Source organism: Salmo trutta, chromosome 31 (genome assembly GCF_901001165.1).
Source record: "Salmo trutta chromosome 31, fSalTru1.1, whole genome shotgun sequence".
Taxonomy (NCBI): Eukaryota; Metazoa; Chordata; class Actinopteri; order Salmoniformes; family Salmonidae; genus Salmo; species Salmo trutta.
In genome coordinates this window covers 5,532,757-5,553,393 of record NC_042987.1, presented here as the reverse complement: position 1 = coordinate 5,553,393, position 20,637 = coordinate 5,532,757, and the positions used below count along the sequence as shown (strand labels likewise).

General features: G+C 43.8%; 1 protein-coding gene across 4 annotated transcripts in view; it reads left to right on the top strand.

Moving 5' to 3' along the window:
- LOC115169386 (zinc finger protein 512B) overlaps positions 1-20,637 on the top strand; it is a 77,665-nt gene that overhangs the window by 2,067 nt on the left and 54,961 nt on the right. For 3 of the 4 annotated variants that reach the window (XM_029724956.1, XM_029724955.1, XM_029724954.1), the window contains exon 3: positions 5,706-5,827. In XM_029724956.1, the coding sequence (XP_029580816.1) occupies positions 5,707-5,827 (121 nt within the window). In that variant the 5' untranslated portion in view covers position 5,706. Of the gene's footprint in view, positions 1-5,705; positions 5,828-12,829; positions 12,888-20,637 lie in introns of those variants that run through there. The other variant, XM_029724957.1, reaches the window with a different exon arrangement.

Below are 20,637 nucleotides of genomic sequence, written 5' to 3'. Positions count from 1 at the left end.
TAGCCACTATTAACCACGAAAAATGAGCGATGTAGGTGAAAACAGTGGCAGTGATAGCCATGGAGAAGGAGCAGCTTACGATTAAGAAATTATTGATAAAAAGGGTTAAACAGTTTCAGTAATTTGGAAGTGGTTTGGATTTTTGAAGTTCGACAAAGAGCAGAGCAATGTTCGGTGCAAGTTGTGCCGTAGACAGGTGGCTCCGAAGTCTGGTAATACAACAAACCTTTTTCAACATCTGAAGAAAAATCACTCTTTGGAACATGCAGAAAGTTTGAGTTTGCGCCACGGTATTGATAAACACCCCTCAAGCACCAGCCACCTAGGGATGTTCGCCCGAAGCAGTCAACACTGACAGCGTTTATGCAAACATCGAATAGACAAAGACATCACAAATGTTATTATGCATTGCATTGCTAAGGACATGCTACCAATTCGCACAGTCGAAAAGGAAGGGTTCAAGAGGCTTATCAATTTAATTGATCCCAGGTACGTGCTCCCTGGCCGCAAACATTTCTCTCACACCGCACTGCCTAAACTCTATTCCGAGTGTAGGGAAAAAGTTGAGGAACAGCTCAAGACAGATTTGACGTATTTTGCTACGACTACCGATCTGTGGTCTGGTTGCACGTCAGAACCTTATAGTAGCCTCACTGTCCACTATATTGACAGAGTGGAATCTTCAAAATAAATGCCTTTGTTTTTTTAGGCATTCTTGAGTCTGAATAAGATATGAACCTTTAAAAACATTATTTGATTATATCGTTATCTAATGAAATATGTGTGTGTGTGTGTGTGTGTGTGTGTGTGTATATGTATGTATATGTGTGTATATACTGCTCAAAAAAATAAAGGGAACACTTAAACAACACAATGTAACTCCAAGTCAATCACACTTCTGTGAAATCAAACTGTCCACTTAGGAAGCAACACTGATTGACAAATTTCACATGCTGTTGTGCAAATGGAATAGACAACAGGTGGAAATTATAGGCAATTAGCAAGACACCCCCAATCAAGGAGTGGTTCTGCAGGTGGGAACCACAGACCACTTCTCAGTTCCTATGCTTCCTGGCTGATGTTTTGGTCACTTTTGAATGCTGGCGGTGCTTTCACTCTAGTGGTAGCATGAGACGGAGTCTACAACCCACACAGGTGGCTCAGGTAGTGCAGCTCATCCAGGATGGCACATCAATGCGAGCTGCGGCAAGAAGGTTTGCTGTGTCTGTCAGCGTAGTGTCCAGAGCATGGAGGCGCTACCAGGAGACAGGCCAGTACATCATGAGACGTGGAGGAGGCCGTAGGAGGGCAACAACCCAGCAGCAGGACCGCTACCTCCACCTTTGTGCAAGGAGGAGCAGGAGAAGCACTGCCAGAGCCCTGCAAAATGACCTCCAGCAGGCCACAAATGTGCATGTGTCTGCTCAAACGGTCAGAAACAGACTCCATGAGGGTGGTATGAGGGCCCGACGTCCACAGGTGGGGGTTGTGCTTACAGCCCAACACCGTGCAGGACGTTTGGCATTTGCCAGAGAACACCAAGATTGGCAAATTCGCCACTGGCGCCCTGTGCTCTTCACAGATGAAAGCAGGTTCACACTGAGCACATGTGACAGACGTGACAGAGTCTGGAGACGCCGTGGAGAACGTTCTGCTGCCTGCAACATCCTCCAGCATGACCGGTTTGGCGGTGGGTCAGTCATGGTGTGGGGTGGCATTTCTTTGGATGGCCGCACAGCCCTCTGTGCTCGCCAGAGGTAGCCTGACTGCCATTAGGTACCGAGATGAGATCCTCAGACCCCTTGTGAGACCATATGCTGGTGTGGTTCAAATCAAATCAAATCAAATTTATTTATATAGCCCTTCGTACATCAGCTGAAATCTCAAAGTGCTGTACAGAAACCCAGCCTAAAACCCCAAACAGCAAGCAATGCATGTGAAAGAAGCACGGTGGCTGGGAAAAACTCCCTAGGAAAAACTCCTGAGAAAGGCCAAAAACCTAGGAAGAAACCTAGAGAGGAACCAGGCTATGAGGGGTGGCCAGTCCTCTTCTGGCTGTGCCGGGTGGATATTATAACAGAACATGGTCAAGATGTTAAAATGTTCGTAAATGACCAGCATGGTCAAATAATAATAATCATAGTAGTTGTCGAGGGTGCAACAAGCACGTCCGGTGAACAGGTCAGGGTTCCGTAGCCGCAGGCAGAACAGTTGAAACTGGAGCAGCAGCATGGCCAGGTGGACTGGGGACAGCAAGGAGTCATCATGCCAGGTAGTCCTGAGGCATGGTCCTAGGGCTCAGGTCCTAGGGCTCAGGTTGGCCCTGGGTTCCTCCTAATGCAAGACAATGCTAGACCTCATGTGGCTGGAGTATGTCAGCAGTTCCTGCAAGAGGAAGGCATTGATGCTATGGACTGGCCCGCCCGTTCCCCAGACCTGAATCCAATTGAGCACATCTTGGACATCATGTCTCGCTCCATCCACCAACGCCACGTTGCACCACAGACTGTCCAGGAGTTGGCGGATGCTTTAGTCCAGGTCTGGGAGGAGATCCCTCAGGAGACCATCCGCCATGTTTCTCATCAGGAGCATGCCCAGGCGTTGTAGGGAGGTCATACAGGCACGTGGAGGCCACACACACTACTGAGCCTCATTTTTACTTGTTTTAAGGACATTACATCAAAGTTGGATCAGCCTGTAGTGTGGTTTTCCACTTTAATTTTGAGTGTGACTCCAAATCCAGACCTCCATGGGTTGATAAATTGGATTTCCATTGATTATTTTTGTGTGATTTTGTTGTCAGCACATTCAACTATGTAAAGAAAAAAGTATTTAATAAGATTATTTCTTTCATTCAGATCTAGGATGTGTTGTTTAAGTGTTCCCTTTATTTTTTTGAGCAGTATACATTGCCTTGATCTTTTTCCACATTTTGTAGTGTTAAAGCCTGATTTCAAAGTGGATTACACAGTTTTCGTATCTCACCCATCTACACACAATACCTCATAATGACAAAGTGAAAACATGTTTATAGAAATTTTACAGAAATATTTAACTTACGTAACGTAAGTATTCACACCCCTGAGTCAATTCTTTGTCTAAGCACCTTTGGAGGCAATTACAGCTTTGAGTCTTCTTGGGTATCAGTTTTGCACATCCCATTTTTCCTTGCAGCTGGACTCCAATCAAGTTGTAGTGACATCTCAAGGACTATCAAAGGAAATTGGATGCACCTGGGCTCAATTTGGATTGTCATAGCAAAGGGGTGTGAATTCTTCTGTATTTCATTTTCATTTACGAAGCATGTGACAAATACAATTTGATTTGACCTCTGTTTACCCACACACACAGTTCACTTTCTTAGCAGCCTCCTACAGCATCATCACTCTACTCATTATATAATTCCTTCTCGCATTTACTGTGACCAGGCCAAACCTTCAATACCATAGCCGCTAAACGCTACACAGCCTACATTGTTGTCACCATATTAAGGTTAAAGTCAACAAACTAGAACTAACGCGTGAGTAAACCCACAATCCAATTAATGTGTACAATCACACAATACAGTGTACAGCAAGCAGTTTAGCAGTTACACCGGTGGGCCCCGTGGTTTTCAATGAATAAAACCGGAGCTTACCTTGACTTGGAAGAGTTGCAGTGTTGGATAGCCTTAGCCAGCTAGCTAACATAAATAGCATTCATCTCTGTTTAAATCAGGTTGTTGAATTGGCTAAATTAGCTAAGTAATTGAATGTTTAAAACAATAATTACAAGAATACAATGAAATATAGCTAGCGCTCCATCTATCTGCTGCTTCTCCTTCAAAACTGTTCAACTAGTGTCTTTCTCTCTTTGAGTCAACTACTCACCATACTTGATGCACTGCAGTGCTAGCTAGCTGTAGCTTATGCTTTTAGTAATATATTTATTTCTTTGATCCTTTGATTGGATGGACAACATGTCACCTCATACTGCAAGAGCTCCTATAGGTTGGAGGACATCCTCAGGAAGTCGTTATAAATACTGTGTAAGTATATGGAAGGGGTTGAGAACCATGAGCCTCCTAGGTTTTGTATTGAAGTCAATGTACCCAGAGAAGGACAGAAGCTAGCTGTCCTCTGGCTACACCATGGTGCTACCCTACAGGGTGCAGTTGAGGCTACTGTAGACCTTTGCAAAACTGTGTGTTTTAATCAGTTACTTGGTGGCGTGAATATATTTAATATAGTTTTTTCTAAGAAGGGTAACTTTTTCAATGTTTCACTATTTTAATTGGTATGAAATTCACTTAGTCAATTCACTTTATTGCCAGCAATATACCACCCTGCATCCCACTGCTGGCTTGCTTCTGAAGCTAAGCAGGGTTGGTCTTGGTCAGTCCCTGGATGGGAGACCAGATGGTGTTGGAGAGCCAGTAGGAGGCACTCTTTCCTCTGGTATAAAAAAATACCCCAATGCCCCAGGGCAGTGATTGGGAGACATTGCCCTGTGTAGGGTGCAGTCTTTTGGATGGATGTTAAATGGGTGTCCTGACTCTGTGGTCACTGAAGATCCCATGGCACTTATCGTAAGACTAGGGGTGTTAACCCTGGTGTCCTGGCTAAATTCCCAATCTGGCCCGCATACCATCATGGCCACCTAATCATCCCCAGTTTACAATTGGCTCATTCATCTCCCCTGTAACTATTCCCCAGGTCATTGCTGTAAATTAGAATGTGTTCTCTCAGTCAACTTACCAGGTAAAATAAATAGTAGGATGATCCTCCACTGGTCAGCAATATTTCATCATCTGTTAACCAGTGTGCTTTGGAGTGATGATGGCCAGAATCAACATGATATACTGAAGATCTTCCCTCAGAGACCAGGCCATTCCCCAAACTATTTAATAAAATGCCATATTGCATTCTGTCTTTGTGGTTAATTTTGTTAAGCCTGTACTTGATTCATCTGATTCCATGGACCAGGCATGAAGGCTACACTCCAGCCCACTAAACTTAATGCCCTCTAAATAGAATAAAAAATGCATTAAGAAGCTATAGATAGTGGAATGAGGTATTCCAGCCTAATATATCGATGCAATTCTTGATTTCAGTCCATGCTTGGACTTCTCTTCAACACAATGCTAACTTATTATTGTAAAGTGCTTAGAAATCAAAATGTGTCTCTTACTGCTAGTTCTTCTCTCTCTCTCTCTCTCTCTCTCTCTCTCTCTCTCTCTCTCTCTCTCTCTCTCTCTCTCTCCATGATGGTACATTGGCTCTGTACTACTGTACTCCACTCCCCTCTAAGTGGCTTACCATGGAGTTCAGTTCATATGTATCTGAAAGTATTGATTTTTAAATGAAACATGGAAGATCATGCTCTCATTTTACCTTAGGATGATGGCTTTGCCTCCATCTGGATAGCTTAAATACCACTTCCAGGGCTGGAAAAGTCATTTTACTGGATGTTGAGAGAGAATTGCAGAAAAATACTTTTAGCAAGGAAAATAATTTATGTTGATTAGATGTTTGTTACATTTAGTGTGTATCTAATATTGACCCGTTTGTAAGTTAGACTACCAAAGTTCCTGAAACTTCATATCATAGTTATGACACTGTGATTACAGATTAGTGTGTACAACTAGTCAACTGCAGACGACCATGGATGTGTCTGACTGAAACATAACTGTACCTATATATTAATCTCCCTCTCTTGTCCCCAAGCATGGAGACCCTCAGTATCCCCCGGCTGGCGAAGCTGTCATCAAAGGGTCGTCCTCCAAAACAGGCCCACCCCCAGGAGACTGCCAGGACCACAGCCACAGCCCCTGAGAACAACAAACACAGTAAGTGACCTCTGATCACAACCATGCACAGTCACTGTCTATGGGCTTTGTTTCAGCACAGCTCTCATGAGAGCAGTTGGAAGGGAGAAGGGCGTTCATTGACAGGGTTGAGTTGGGCGGTAAAAAGGGCTGAGTTAACAGGAAAAAAAGGAGGAAAGTGGAAGACATTATGAGTAAATATAGAGTGGGAGAGGCAACAAGCCTTCTAGAACATCTGATGAAGGATAAGAAGGTGCACAAGAAAAAAAAGGAGAAAAGTGGAACATGTTTTTAGTGAATATGGAATAGATGATCTCACAGAACTTTTGGAAGGGCTACAGAAAGAAATAGAACGTGAGGATGAAGTACCTGCGGTGAGCACCAGCCCTGTCCTGGTGATGACAAGGATGATTCTGGTCCAGTGGGAGTGAGATTTGTGGAGAGAATGGATCCTTGTATTCTGGCTGATCCATATGTGGTGTCAGGTTTGGTGGAGAAGAGATTGGGAACTTTTGAGTTGGTGTGGAGGATCAGCGGAAATGTAAGATTCCTGGTGTCAGTGCAGCCCACCATTTGGTGCGATGCACACCCAGTGGAGAGCGTGGTGAAACGGAGAAGACATTGTCTGTCTTGCTGAGTTTTGATGCAGAGTCTTTGCCCGACAAGGTCAAGTTAGGATGTGTCAGTTAACCCATGAGAGATTTTGTTCTGAAAATACTACTGTGTTTTAGGTGCCAAGCTTATGGTCATGTTGCAGGAGTGTGTAGGAGGAAGATTCTTAGATGTGAAAAGTGTGCAGGAGGGCATGAGACAAAGAAATATGTAGTATCTGTGGAGAAAGGTGTGTGTGTTAGATGTGGGGTTACCCATGTGGCTGGAGATCGGAGATGTCTGGTGAGAGAAAGGCAGGTTGAGGTTGCCTGGTCAGAGTATAGAGTATAGAAAGTGTTGTATGCTGAAGTAGTGAAGAGAATGGTAGAGGAAGATGGGTACAAGGTGAGGGATCCTGAGAGGATTTCTGTGAGTAGGCAGAGACCAATAGAGAGTGATGGGAATAATATGTGACCAACCGGCTCAAATCGGTCTTATGTAGCAAAATTTGAAATTGTGTTTTTTATGTTGGATAAAAGTAGAGACTCTGAGCTACAAAATCGTATATCATACACTACAGGGAAAGTAATTTTGCTTTGAAAGTTGATAAACTTGTAAACTCACTTTTGAGAAAATGGTCTTTAAATCTTTTGGTACTACTACTGGAAAGCCCTTCTTTGTCTACACCCATTCAGCATCGTTCACACCCTCTTAAGTTTCAGGTGGGTCCTATGTGGATATTCTATCAGTCAGTAACCTATCCAAACATACCAACAAACTGTCATAGCTAGCAATAATTGACTTCAGTAAAAATTCAAGCCGTTTGGACAGTGAGCAAGTCTGGATGGAGTAGACTGTGGAATCTAATTCCAATCTAATAAATCAAAAGATCTTGATGACTGCTTATACAATAAGACATACTTGGAAAACCAGGCCTTCTCTAATATGAACCAGTTGTTTGGTTGCTACAACACAGTGTCTCAGGCCAGACCAATGAGAGTCCACCAGGTTTAGCCTCCTACACGTTTCTGTGTTAATAATATTCAGCTTAGTGTGGATGTTTTACCCGTTGTGGTGTCTGTGTGTGTGAGCATGCTCCACATTATGTCTGACTGCTGTTTGCCATAGTGAGAGGTCTAATTTTGCAGGACAGATTTTACAATTGAAAGAAAAGGGAAAATTGTTTCCCTATGTATACGTGCAAATGTGTGTGTGTTGTTAACTTCAGCCAAAGCATTACAAAAATGTAGTGTATGGTCTTGGGTAGTAATTAGATGAATTTTCTTGATCATATGCAAGGCATTTAGAGGGGAGTGTGTGTGTGTGTGTGTGTGCGTTCGTGTTGCGTGTTTTTTTAGGCTTGGGCGATATACCGTATACCGAGGGGGCCATTCTTTTAACTATAAGTTAATTATAACTAGAAGAAATCTAAAATCTGTGAAATAAATGATATCAGCTCAGGGCTCCGCTATGCATTTTGTTTGCTAACTTGCTAGCTCACTGTCTAGATGTCAAGATCAAGCTTCTGGGTTACAACAGAGACATTCAATCCTCTCCTGGATCAAGATTGTTTTGTGCACCCCTTGTGTGCACATTGGGTTATACGTATTCCATGGTATGGTACAGAATTTGCATACTGCCCAACGCTACGTGTGTGTTTGGTAATAATGGCGTGTGTCATGAGAATGAGGCTGTTTGTCCTTGCCCCCCCTCCCTGGAAATATAATGTATAGTAAAATAAGCAGTGAATACAAATGATGGTTATGATAAACTCAGCAAAAAAAGAAAAGTACCTTTTTCAGGACCCTGTCTTTCAAAGATAATTCGTAAAAATCCAAATAACTTCACAGATCTTCGTTGTGAAGGGTTTAAACACTGTTTCCCATGCTTGTTCAATGAACCATAAACCATTAATGAACATGCACCCGTGGAACGGTTGTTAAGCCACTAACAGCTTATAGACGGTAGGCAATTAAGATCACAGTTATGAAAACTTAGGACACTAAAGAGGCCTTTCTACCGACTCTGGAAAAACACCAAAATAAAGATGCCCAGGGTCCCTGCTCATCTGCAAGAACCTGCCTTAGGCATGCTGCGAGGGGGCATGAGAACTGCAGATGTGGCCAGGGCAATAAATTGCAATGTCCGTACTGTGAGACGCCTAAGACAGCGCTACAGGGAGACAGGACGGACAGCTGATCGTCCTCGCAGTGGCAGACCACGTGTAACAACACCTGCACAGGATCGGTACATCCGAACATCACACCTGCGGGACACGTACAGGATGGCAACAACAACTGCACGAGTTACACAAGGAACGCACAATCCCTCCATCAGTGCTCAAACTGTCCGCAATAGGCTGAGAGAGGCTGGACTGAGGGCTTGTAGGCCTGTTGTAAGGCAGGTCCTCACCAGACATCACCGGCAACAATGTCGCCTATGGGCACAAACCCACCGTCGCTGGACCAGACAGGACTGGCAAAAAGTGCTCTTCACTGACGAGTCGCGGTTTTGTCTCACCAGGGGTGATGGTCGGATTCGTGTTTATCGTCGAAGGAATGAGCATTACACCGAGGCCTGTGTGCATAAGAGAGCTTATAAGAGCAGTTTATTCTTGTGGCAATGTGCAGGGTCAGGACTCATGAGTTTCTCATGTCCACATCCAGGAATATAACCCTGGGCCCTTGTTGTAGTTTATAACTAGTTCCCAGAGTTGGACCAGGAATATAACCCTGGGCTCTTGTTGTAGTTTATAACTAGTTCCCAGAGTTTGACCAGGAATATAACCCTGGGCCCTTGTTGTAGTGTATAACTAGTTCTCAGATTTTGTCCTGGTCAGGTCACATGGTCAGGAAAAATTCCTGACCCGTTGTTATGTGTTATGCACTGTTCTGTTTCTCTAACTCTCCCGTGACTGGTTAGTTAATGTTAAATTCCTTTGGCTGGACGAATGGTAACTGACACACCAGTTGACTGATGGAGACCTGGAGTGTTCCCAGTACTCAGCGTGCTATGGTTTATACGTTCCTGTCTTTATTTCTCATTAAACATCTGCATATAAATCACACAGGGCTCTATTTTAACAAGCCTAACGTATTGGTGAATCTAAGCGCTAGCGCTATAGTTCCAGGGGTGGGTCAGAAATATTTGAGCTATTTTCACAGCTGTTTTTTATGAGCACAAAAGCTGGTGGTGGCTCGAAAAGTCTGGGTTTTGATGAGTAAACAAGTTGGTGTAATGAGGGCTTGGCCAGGAACATGGTAGCCTCGCCTTGAGCTCCTACAGGTTTCTACTTTTCCTAGTATTTTTTTCTAGTGTTTTTCTCAAATTTTCTTACACAGTTAGTTTCTTGCATAACTTCATACATCTGGTAGAACTATTGGAATATGAATCACTGAGCACTAACCGTCCATCCAACATTCCCGAATTCCCAGAGATGGCGAAACAATGGTCCAGCCTCTTTGTTGAGGCACCCAATGGCCTTGGAGTCCTAACGGAGAGAAGGAAATGAAGATGCCGAAGGAGAGGCAGATGTGGAGTGGTCTCAGTGAGATTGAGACGTCGGGCAACCGGTCCTCCATTACCGAGCATACTAGTCGACAATGTTGAATCACTAGTGAATAAACTTGACAAACTCAGAGCGAGGATCTCCTTCTAGAAGGACATCAGATTCTGCTACATACTCTGGTTTTCTGATAATTGCCTTTCCTCAGACATCCAAACAGATTATATACAACCAGTAGGGTATACAATTGCTTTATTACCAATAACAAGTGGTGCGATGGGGGAAACGTATAGGAACTTGCGAGCTTCTGCGCTCCCAACTTGGAATACTTGGTCATCAAATGTTGCCCTTTTAACTTTCCGAGAGAGTTCTCAGGGATTATCGCCACGGCTGTGCACAACCCGCCCCAGGCCGACCCAAAAATGCTCTCAAAGATCTTCTTTGGGCCGTGAACGAACTGGAGACCGCAGACTTGGAGGCAGCGTTCATTGTCATGGGGGGACATTAACAAAAGTAATTTGAGGTCCGTACTCCCCGACTATTATCAACACATTGACTGTCTAACTCCGAAATTCTTGACCACTGCTATACACCTTTTTGAGAAGGTGTTAAGGCCCTTTCCCGTCCTCCTTTTGCCAAATCTGACCACAAGTCCTTTTTGCTCCTCCCCGCCTACAAAGACTCGAGGGAAGTTTAGGTGGTCACGTCTGTACAACGCTGGTTTGACCAATTAGAATCCATTCTCCTAGACTGTTTTGATCACATGGACTGGAATATATTCCATGGCATAACATCATTGAATATATCGACTCAGTCACCAGATTCATAAAAAAATGTGATATAGATGATGTCTTTCAAAACTTACACATCAAAAACCGTGGATTGATGGCAGCCTTGTCAGGAAACTGAAGGAGAGAGATGCTGCTTATAAACACGGCAAGGAGACTGCGAACAATTGTATCATTAAACAGTACAAATACAACTGACAGTACGCAGATCAATCAAGATGGCAACACATTGTAAGAATTAAGGGTAAAGTGGACGAGCAATTCAGCGGGTCGGACACGAGGCATATGTGGCAGGGACTTTTAACGATCAGGGGCTTCAAAACAACTTTTTCTCCCGCTTCGAGCATAACGACTCTGAGTTGCTTAGGAGAGACTCTGAGGGCAACAAGGTTACGTGCTTACGGTCACCATGGAGGATGAATGTAAATCATTCAACCGTGTTAAGCCTCGCAAGGCTGCCGGCCCTCAGAGCATGTGCAGACCAACTAGCTGTTGAGTTTTCAGACATTTTCAATCTCTCTCTAGCTCAAGCTGTTATCCTAAACTGCTTCAAGATGTCCACTTTCATCCCGTGCCCAAGAAAGGGAAAGTTGCTGAACTGAATGACCACCGACCCATAGCACTCACTTCCGTCATCATGAAGTGCTTCAAGGGGCTAATCAAAGACCACCTCCTCGACACACTCAACCCTCTCAAATTCGCCTACCACACTAACAGATTGACGGATGACGCAATCGCCATTGCACTGCACACTGCCCTCACCCACCTGGACAAGAGGAACGCATATTTGAGGATGCTGTTCATTGGCCTTCAATACCATAGTGCCATCTAAGCTCATTTAAAAAACTCACAACCCTGGGAATGAACTCCCTATGCAACCAGGTCCTGAACTTCCTGGACAGGCTGCCCCTGGTGGTAAAGGTAGGCAATGGTACCTTCTCCACCCTGATCCTCAACACGGGGGCCCCACAAGGGTGCGTCCTCAGTCCCCTCCTAAACCCACGACTGTCCCGAGAGCCCTCACATTGTTCTACAGGAGCACTATTGAAAGCATTCGGTCAGGCTGCATCACAGCCTTGTACGTCAACTCCACCGCCGCTGACCACAAGGCTCTGCAGAGGGTGGTACGCTCAGTCGAACGCACCATTGGGTGCTTACTGCCTGCCCTCCAGGACACCAGGTGTTGCAGGAAGGCCAAGAAAATCATCAAGGACCTCAGCCACCCGAGCCACAGCCTGTTCTCCCCGCTTCCATCACTCAGATGCGGATATTATAGGAGTATCATGGAAAAACTGGTCAGACTGGCCAATAGTTTCTACCCCCAGACAATCAGGCTGCGGAATAGCCACTAGGCAGCTACCTGCACCCCTGTCCCCTTCCTACCCCCCGGACTTCATACTCCTCCCCACTTGCTGCTCCCCCTATGGATATTCTACCACTACCCCACCTCCCCCCTCCCCAATTACCCTGCCCACACCCCCCAATGGACATTTATCTTTGTTACAGCTGAAAATATGTATCTATACACAGATTATTAGGTACAGCCATCTAGTACCGGGTCAAACCCCCCTTTCCCTCCAGAACAACCTGCCTGAATTATTCAGAGCATGGATTCTACAAGTCAGAAACGTTTCACAGGGATGTTCGTCCTTGCTGACGTGATGGCATCAAGCAGTTGCTGCAGATTAGACAACAGTACACCACTGCCACCAGCCTGTACCGTTGACCACAGGTAGGATGGGTCCATGGACTCAAGCTGCTTATGCCAAATCCTGACTCTGCCATCAGCATGAGGCAACAGGAACTGGGATTCGTCAGACCAGGTGTTGTTTTTCCACTCATCAATTGTCCAGCGTTGGTGATCGCCCCCTGGAGCTGCTTATTTTTATTTTTAACTGATAGGAATCAATCTGGTCGTCTGCTGTAATAGCCGATCCGTGACAAGGATTGACGAGTTGTGCATCCCAAGATGCCATTCCCCAAACCACTGTTGTACTGCGCTGCTATTTGTCTGTTTGTGGCCCGCTTGTTAGCTTGCCCGATTTTGCCATTCTCCTTCGACCTCTCTCATCAATAAGCTGTTGTTGACCACAGGGCTGCCGCTGACTGGATATATTTTGTTTGTTGCACTATTCTCAGAAAACCCAAGACACTGTCATGCATGAAAAGCACAGGAGGCCAGCTTGAAGTCGTTTAGGTCAGTAATTTTACCCATTCTAATGTTTAATCGAACAGTAACTGAATGCCTCGATGAATGTGTGCCTGCTTTATAAAGCAATCCACGGCCACGTGACTCTATAGGAGCGATAGATTTTTGTGAACGGGGTGGTGTACCTAATAAACTGGTCAACGAGTGTACACTACTGGTCAAAAGTTTTAAAACACCTACTCATTCAAGGGTTTTTCTTAATTTTTTACTATTATCTACAGTCGTGGCCAAAAGTTTTGAGAATGACACAAATATTAATTTCCACAAAGTTTGCTGCTTCAGTGTCTTTAGATATTTTTGTCAGATGTTACTATGGAAAACTGAAGTATAATTACAAGTGTCAAAGGCTTTTATTGACAATTACATGAAGTTGATGCAAAGAGTCAATATTTGCAGTGTTGACCCTTCTTTTTCAAGACCTCTGAAATCCGTCCTGGCATGCTGTCAATTGACTTCTGGGAAACATCCTGACTGATGGCAGCCCATTCTTGCATAATCAATGCTTGGAGTGTGTCAGAATTTGTGGGTTTTTGTTTGTCCACCCACCTCATGAGGATTGACCACAAGTTCTCAATGGGATTAAGGTCTGGGGAGTTTCCTGGCCATTGACCCAAAATATCGATGTTTTGTTCCCCGAGCCACTTAGTTATCACTTTTGCCTAATGGCAAGGTGCTCATCATGCTGGAAAAGGCGTCACCAAACTGTTCCTGGATGGTTGGGAGAAGTTGCTCTCAGAGGATGTGTTGGTACCATTCTTTATTCATGTCTATGTTCTTAGGCAAAATTGTGAGTGAGCCCCCTCCCTTGGCTGAGAAGCAAACCCACACATGAATGGTCTCAGGATGCTTTACTGTTGGCATGACACAGGACTGATGGTAGCGCTCACTTTGTCTTCTCCAGACAAGCTTTTTTCTGGATGCCCCAAACAATCGGAAAGGGGATTCATCAGAGAAAATGACTTTACCCCATTCCTCAGCAGTCCAATCCCTGTACCTTTTGCAGAATATCAGTCTGTCCCTGATGTTTTTCCTGGAGAGAAGTGGCTTCTTTGCTGCCCTTCTTGACACCAGGCCATCCTCCAAAAGTCTTCGCCTCACTGTGTGTGCAGACGCACTCACACCTGCCTACTGCCATTCCTGAGCAAGCTCTGTACTGGTGGTGCCCCGATCCCGCAGCTGAATCAACTTTAGGAGATGGTCCTGGCGCTTGCTGGACTTTCTTGGGCGCCCTGAAGCCTTCTTCTGAACCGCTCTCCTTGAAGTTCTTGATAATCCGATAAATGGTTGATTTTAGATACAATCTTACTGGCAGCAATATCCTTGCCTGTGAAGCCCTTTTTGTGCAAAGCAATGGCACGGTGGTACCAACACATCCTCCTCGACGGCACGGTGGTACCAACACATCCTCCTCGAAATCGTCCCACCTACTCAACAGCCAGTGGAATCCCGTGGCGCGATATTCAAATACCTTAGAAATGCTATTACTTCAATTTCTCAAACATATGACTATTTTACACCATTTTAAAGACAAGACTCTCGTTAATCTAACCACACTGTCCGATTTCAAAAAGGCTTTACAACGAAAGCAAAACATTAGATTATGTCAGCAGAGTACCCAGCCAGAAATAATCAGACACCCATTTTTCAAGCTAGCATATAATGTCACATAAACCCAAACCACAGCTAAATGCAGCACTAACCTTTGATGATCTTCATCAGATGACACTCCTAGGACATTATGCTATACAATACATGCATGTTTTGTTCAATCAAGTTCATATTTATATCAAAAACCAGCTTTTTACATTACATTAGCATGTGACGTTCAGAACTAGCAAACATACCGAAAGCTTCCGGTGAATTTACTAAAATTACTCACGATAAACGTTCACAAAAAACATAACAATTATTTTAAGAATTATAGATACAGAACTCCTTTATGCAATCGCGGTGTCAGATTTTAAAATAGCTTTTCGGCAAAAGCACATTTTGCAATATTCTGAGTAGATAGCTCGCCATCACGGGCTAGCCAATTTGACACCCACCAAGTTTGGCGTTCACTAAACTCAGAATTACTATAAGAAAAATTGGATTACCTTTGCTGTTCTTCGTCAGAATGCACTCCCAGGACTTCTACTTCATCCACAAATGTTGTTTTGTTTCAAAATAATCCATAGTTATGTTCAAATATCCTCTGTTTTGCTCTTGCGTTCAAGACACTATCCGAACGGTGACGCGCGGACGCATGTCGTGACAAAAAAATTCAAAATATTCCATTACTGTACTTCGAAAGCATGTCAAACGCTGTTTAAAATCCATTTTTATGCGATTTTCTCGTAAAATAGCGATAATATTCCGACCGGGAGACGTCGTTTTCGTTCAAAGACTGAAAGAAGAAAATGGACTCTTCATGTGCACGCGCGCACCTGTATCATTGTTCTCAGATCGACCACTATCCAAATGCGCTACTGTTTTTCAGCCAGGGACTGCAGAGTCATCATTCAACGTTCTGGCGCCTTCTGAGAGCCTATGGGAGCTGTAGAAAATGTCACGTTACAGCAGAGATCCTCTGTTTTCAATAAAGAGGCTATAGAAGGCCAAGAAATGGTCAGAGAGGGCACTTCCTGTACAGAATCTTCTCAGGTTTTGGTATGCCTTATGAGTTCTGTTACACTCACAGACATCATTCAAACAGTTTTAGAAACTTTAGGGTGTTTTCTATCCAAATCAAACAATTATATGCATATTCTGGGCAGGAGTAATAACCAGATTAAATCGGGTATGTTTCTTATCCGGATGTGAAAATACTGCCCCCTACCCTAGAGAGGTTAATAAGATTATTTCTTTCATTCAGATCTAGGATGTGTTGTTTAAGTGTTCCCTTTATTTTTTTGAGCAGTATATCAGATCACTCTTCATAACATTCTGGAGTATATGCACATTTCCATCATACAAACTGAGGCAGCGGACTTTGAAAATTAATATTTGTCTCATTCTTAAAACTTTTGGCCACGACTTTACATTGTAGAATAATTGTGAAGACATCAAGACTATGAAATAACTCGTATGGAATCATGTACTAACCAAAAAACTGTTAAACAAATCGATATACACTACCTTTCAAAAGTTTGAGGTCACTTAGAAATGTCCTTGTTTTTGAAAGAACCACATTTTTTTGTCCATTTTTAAAATAACATCAAATTGGTCAGAAATACAGTGTAGACATTGTTAATGTTGTAAATCACTATTGTAGCTGGAAATGGCAGATTTTTTATGGAATATCTACATTGGTGTACAGAGTCCCATTATCAGCAACCATCACTCCTGTGTTCCAATGGAACGTTCTGTTAGCTAATCCAAGTTTATAATTTTAAAAGGCTAATTGATCATTCGAAAACCCTTTTGCAATTATGTTAGCACAGCTGAAAACTGTTCGGATTAAAGAAGCAATAAAACTGTCCTTCTTTAGACTAGTTGAGTATCTGGACCATCAGCATTTGTGGGTTCGATTACAGGCTCAAAATGGCCAGAAACAAAGAACTTTCTTCTTAAACTCGTCAGTCTATTCTTGTTCTGAGAAATGAAGGGTATTCCATGCGAGAAATTGCCAAGAAACTGAAGATCTCGAACAACGCCGTGTACTACTCCCTTCACAGAACAGCGCAAACTGGCTCTAACCAGAATAGAAATAGGAGTCTGAGGCCCATGTGTACAATTGAGCAAGAGGACAAGTACATTAGTATCTAGTTTGAGAAACAGACACGTCACAAGTCCTCAACTGGCAGCTTCATTAAATAGTACCCACAAAACACCAGTCTCAACGTCAACAGTGAAGAGGCGACTCCGGAATGCTGGCCTTCTAGGCAGAGTTGCAAAGAAAAAGCCATATCTCAGACTGGCCAATAAAAAGAAAAGATTAAGATGGGCAAAACAACACAGACACTGGACAGATTGGAAAAAAATGTTATGTTTTATAGACAGACAAATTTAAGTTCAAGGGGTTCGGATCACAAAGAAAAACATTCGTGAGACGCAGAACAAATGTATAGATGCTGGGGGAGTGCTTGACGCCATCTGTCAAGCATGGTGGAGGCAATGGGATGGTCTGAGGGTGCTTTGGTAGTGGTAAAGTGGGAGATGTGTACAGAGTAAAAGGGATCTTGAAGAAGGAAGGCTATCACTCCATTTTGCAACGCCATGCCATACCCTATGGACGGCTCTTAATTGGAGCCAATTTCCTCCTATAACAGGACAATGACCCAAAGCACAGCTCCAAACTATGCAATTACTATTTAGGGAAGAAGCAGTCAGCTGGTATTCTGTCTATAATGGAGTGGCCAGCACAGTGACCGGATCTCAACCCTATTGAGATGTTGTAGGAGCGGCTTGACCATATGGTGCGTAAGAAGTGCCCATCAAGCCAATCCAACATGTGGGAGGTGCTTCAGGAATCATGGTGTGAAATCTCTTCAGATTACATCAACAAATTGACAACTAGAATGCCAAAGGTCTGCAAGGCTGTAATTGCTGCAAATGGAGGATTCTTTGATGAAAGCAAAGTTTGAAGGACACAATTTTTATTTCCAGAGGTTGACCGATTGTGATTTTTCAACAACGATACCGATTATTGGAGGACCAAAAAAAGCCGCTACTGATTAATCGGCCAATTTTTTTAACTTTTTTAAAACTTAAAAAAAAATTATTATTATTATTATTTATTTATTTTTTGTTTGTAATAATGACAGTTACAACAATACTGAATGAACACTTATTTTAACTTAATATACTGCTCAAAAAGATAAAGGGAACACTTAAACAACACATCCTAGATCTGAATGAAAGAAATAATCTTATTAAATACTTTTTCTTTACATAGTTGAATGTGCTGACAACAAAATCACACAAAAATAATCAATGCAAATCCAATTTATCAACCCATGGAGGTCTGGATTTGGAGTCACACTCAAAATTAAAGTGGAAAACCACACTACAGGCTGATCCAACTTTGATGTAATGTCCTTAAAACAAGTCAAAATGAGGCTCAGTAGTGTGTGTGTGGCCTCCACGTGCCCGTATGACCTCCCTACAACGCCTGGGCATGCTCCTGATGAGGTGGCGGATGGTCTCCTGAGGGATCTCCTCCCAGACCTGAACTAAAGCATCCGCCAACTCCTGGACAGTCTGTGGTGCAACGTGGCGTTGGTGGATGGAGCGAGACATGATGTCCTAGATGTGCTCAATTGGATTCAGGTCTGGGGAACGGGCGGGCCAGTCCATAGCATCAATGCCTTCCTCTTGCAGGAACTGCTGACACACTCCAGCCACATGAGGTCTAGCATTGTCTTGCATTAGGAGGAACCCAGGGCCAACCGCACCAGCATATGGTCTCACAAGGGGTCTGAGGATCTCATCTCGGTACCTAATGGCAGTCAGGCTACCTCTGGCGTGCACATGGAGGGCTGTGCGGCCCCCCAAAGAAATGCCACCCCACACCATGACTGACCCACCGCCAAACCAGTCATGCTGGAGGATGTTGCAGGCAGCAGAACGTTCTCCACGGCGTCTCCAGACTGTCACGTCTGTCAAGTGCTCAGTGTGAACCAGCTTTCATCTGTGAAGAGCACAGGGCACCAGTGGCGAATTTGCCAATCTTGGTGTTCTCTGGCAAATGCCAAACGTCCTGCACGGTGTTGGGCTGTAAGCACAACCCCCACCTGTCGACGTCGGGCCCTCATACCACCCTCATGGAGTCTGTTTCTGACCGTTTGAACAGACACATGCACATTTGTGGCCTGCTGGAGGTCATTTTGCAGGGCTCTGGCAGTGCTTCTCCTGCTCCTCCTTGCACAAAGGCGGAGGTAGCGGTCCTGCTGCTGGGTTGTTGCCCTCCTACGGCATCCTCCACGTCTCCTGATGTACTGGCCTGTCTCCTGGTAGCGCCTCCATGCTCTGGACACTACGCTGACAGACACAGCAAACCTTCTTGCCATAGCTCGCATTGATGTGCCATCCTGGATGAGCTGCACTACCTGAGCCACTTGTGTGGGTTGTAGACTCCGTCTCATGCTACCACTAGAGTGAAAGCACCGCCAGCATTCAAAAGTGACCAAAACATCAGCCAGGAAGCATAGGAACTGAGAAGTGGTCTGTGGTCCCCACCTGCAGAACCACTCCTTTATTGGGGGTGTCTTGCTAATTGCCTATAATTTCCACCTGTTGTCTATTCCATTTGCACAACAGCATGTGAAATGTATTGTCAATCAGTGTTGCTTCCTAAGTGGACAGTTTGATTTCACAGAAGTGTGATTGACTTGGAGTTACATTGTGTTGTTTAAGTGTTCCCTTTATTTTTTTGAGCAGTGTATAATACATCAATAAAATCAATTTAGCCTCAAATAAATAATGAAACATGTTCAATTTGGTTTAAATAATGCAAAACAATGTGTTGGAGAAGAAAGTAAAAGTGCAATATGTGCCACGTAAAAAAGCTAAGGTTTAAGTTCCTTGCTCAGAACATGAGAACATATGAAAGCTGGTGGTTCCTTTTAACATGAGTCTTCAATATTCCCAGGTAAGTTTTAGGTTGTAGTTATTATAGGACTATTTCTCTCTATACAATTTGTATTTCATATACCTTTGACTATTGGATGTTCTTATAGGCACTTTAGTATTGCCAGTGTAACAGTATAGCTTCCGTCCCTCTCCTCACTCCTACCTGGGCTCGAACCAGGAACACATCGACAACAGCCACCCTCGAAGCAGCGTTACCCATGTAGAGGAAGGGAAACAACTACTCCAAGTCTCAGAGCATGTGACGTTTGAAACGCTATTAGCGCGCACCCCGCTAACTAGCTAGCCATTTCACATCGGTTACACCAGCCTAATCTTGGGAGTTGACAGGCTTGAAGGGGTGGGTATAATTTGTGGAACGTTCCAAGAGGAATCTGTTCCAAAAAACATTAAGTAAAAGGTTGCCAACCAACAATGCATACAAAGTAGCAACGCATACAAACCTAGCTAACTAGCTGCCGAATAGGCATCAACTCACCACGTAGCTTATTCTTAATGTTTGTCCATAGGCAACCAGAGTGAGGACAGACATTTTTCAGAATAAACGTGATGAGTGAAAAACGCAATGAAATAGACCACTCACTACCCGGTATCTTATTCTGCCACTGTACAACTTTGTATGCGTTGTTTTTTTGGCAACCTTTTTATTTATGAAGTTTTTGGAATAGAATCCTGTTGGAACGTTCCACAAATTATACCCACCCAGCTTGAAGTCATAAACAGCTTGAAACACAGCGAAGAGCAGCTGGCAAAACGCACGAAAGTGCTGTCTGAATGAATGCTTACGAGCCTGCTGGTGCCTACCATCACTCAGTCAGACTGCTCTATCAAATCATAGACTTAATTATAACATAATAAACACACAGATATACGAGCCTTTGGTCATTAATATAGTCGAATCCGGAAACTATCATCTCATCTCGTGGAGTGCAATGTAAGGCAGGTGGTTAGAGCGTTGGACTAGTAACCAAGGTTGCAAAAACGAATCCCCCATGAACAAGGCAGTTAACCCCCGTTCCTAGGCCGTCATTGAAAATAAGAATGAGTTCTTAATCTAACTTGCCTAGTTAAATAAAGGTGTAAAAGAAAAAAAAAAGATATAAAAATCGGCAAATCGGTGGCCAAAAATACCGATTACCGATTGTTATGAAAACCTGAAATCGGCCCT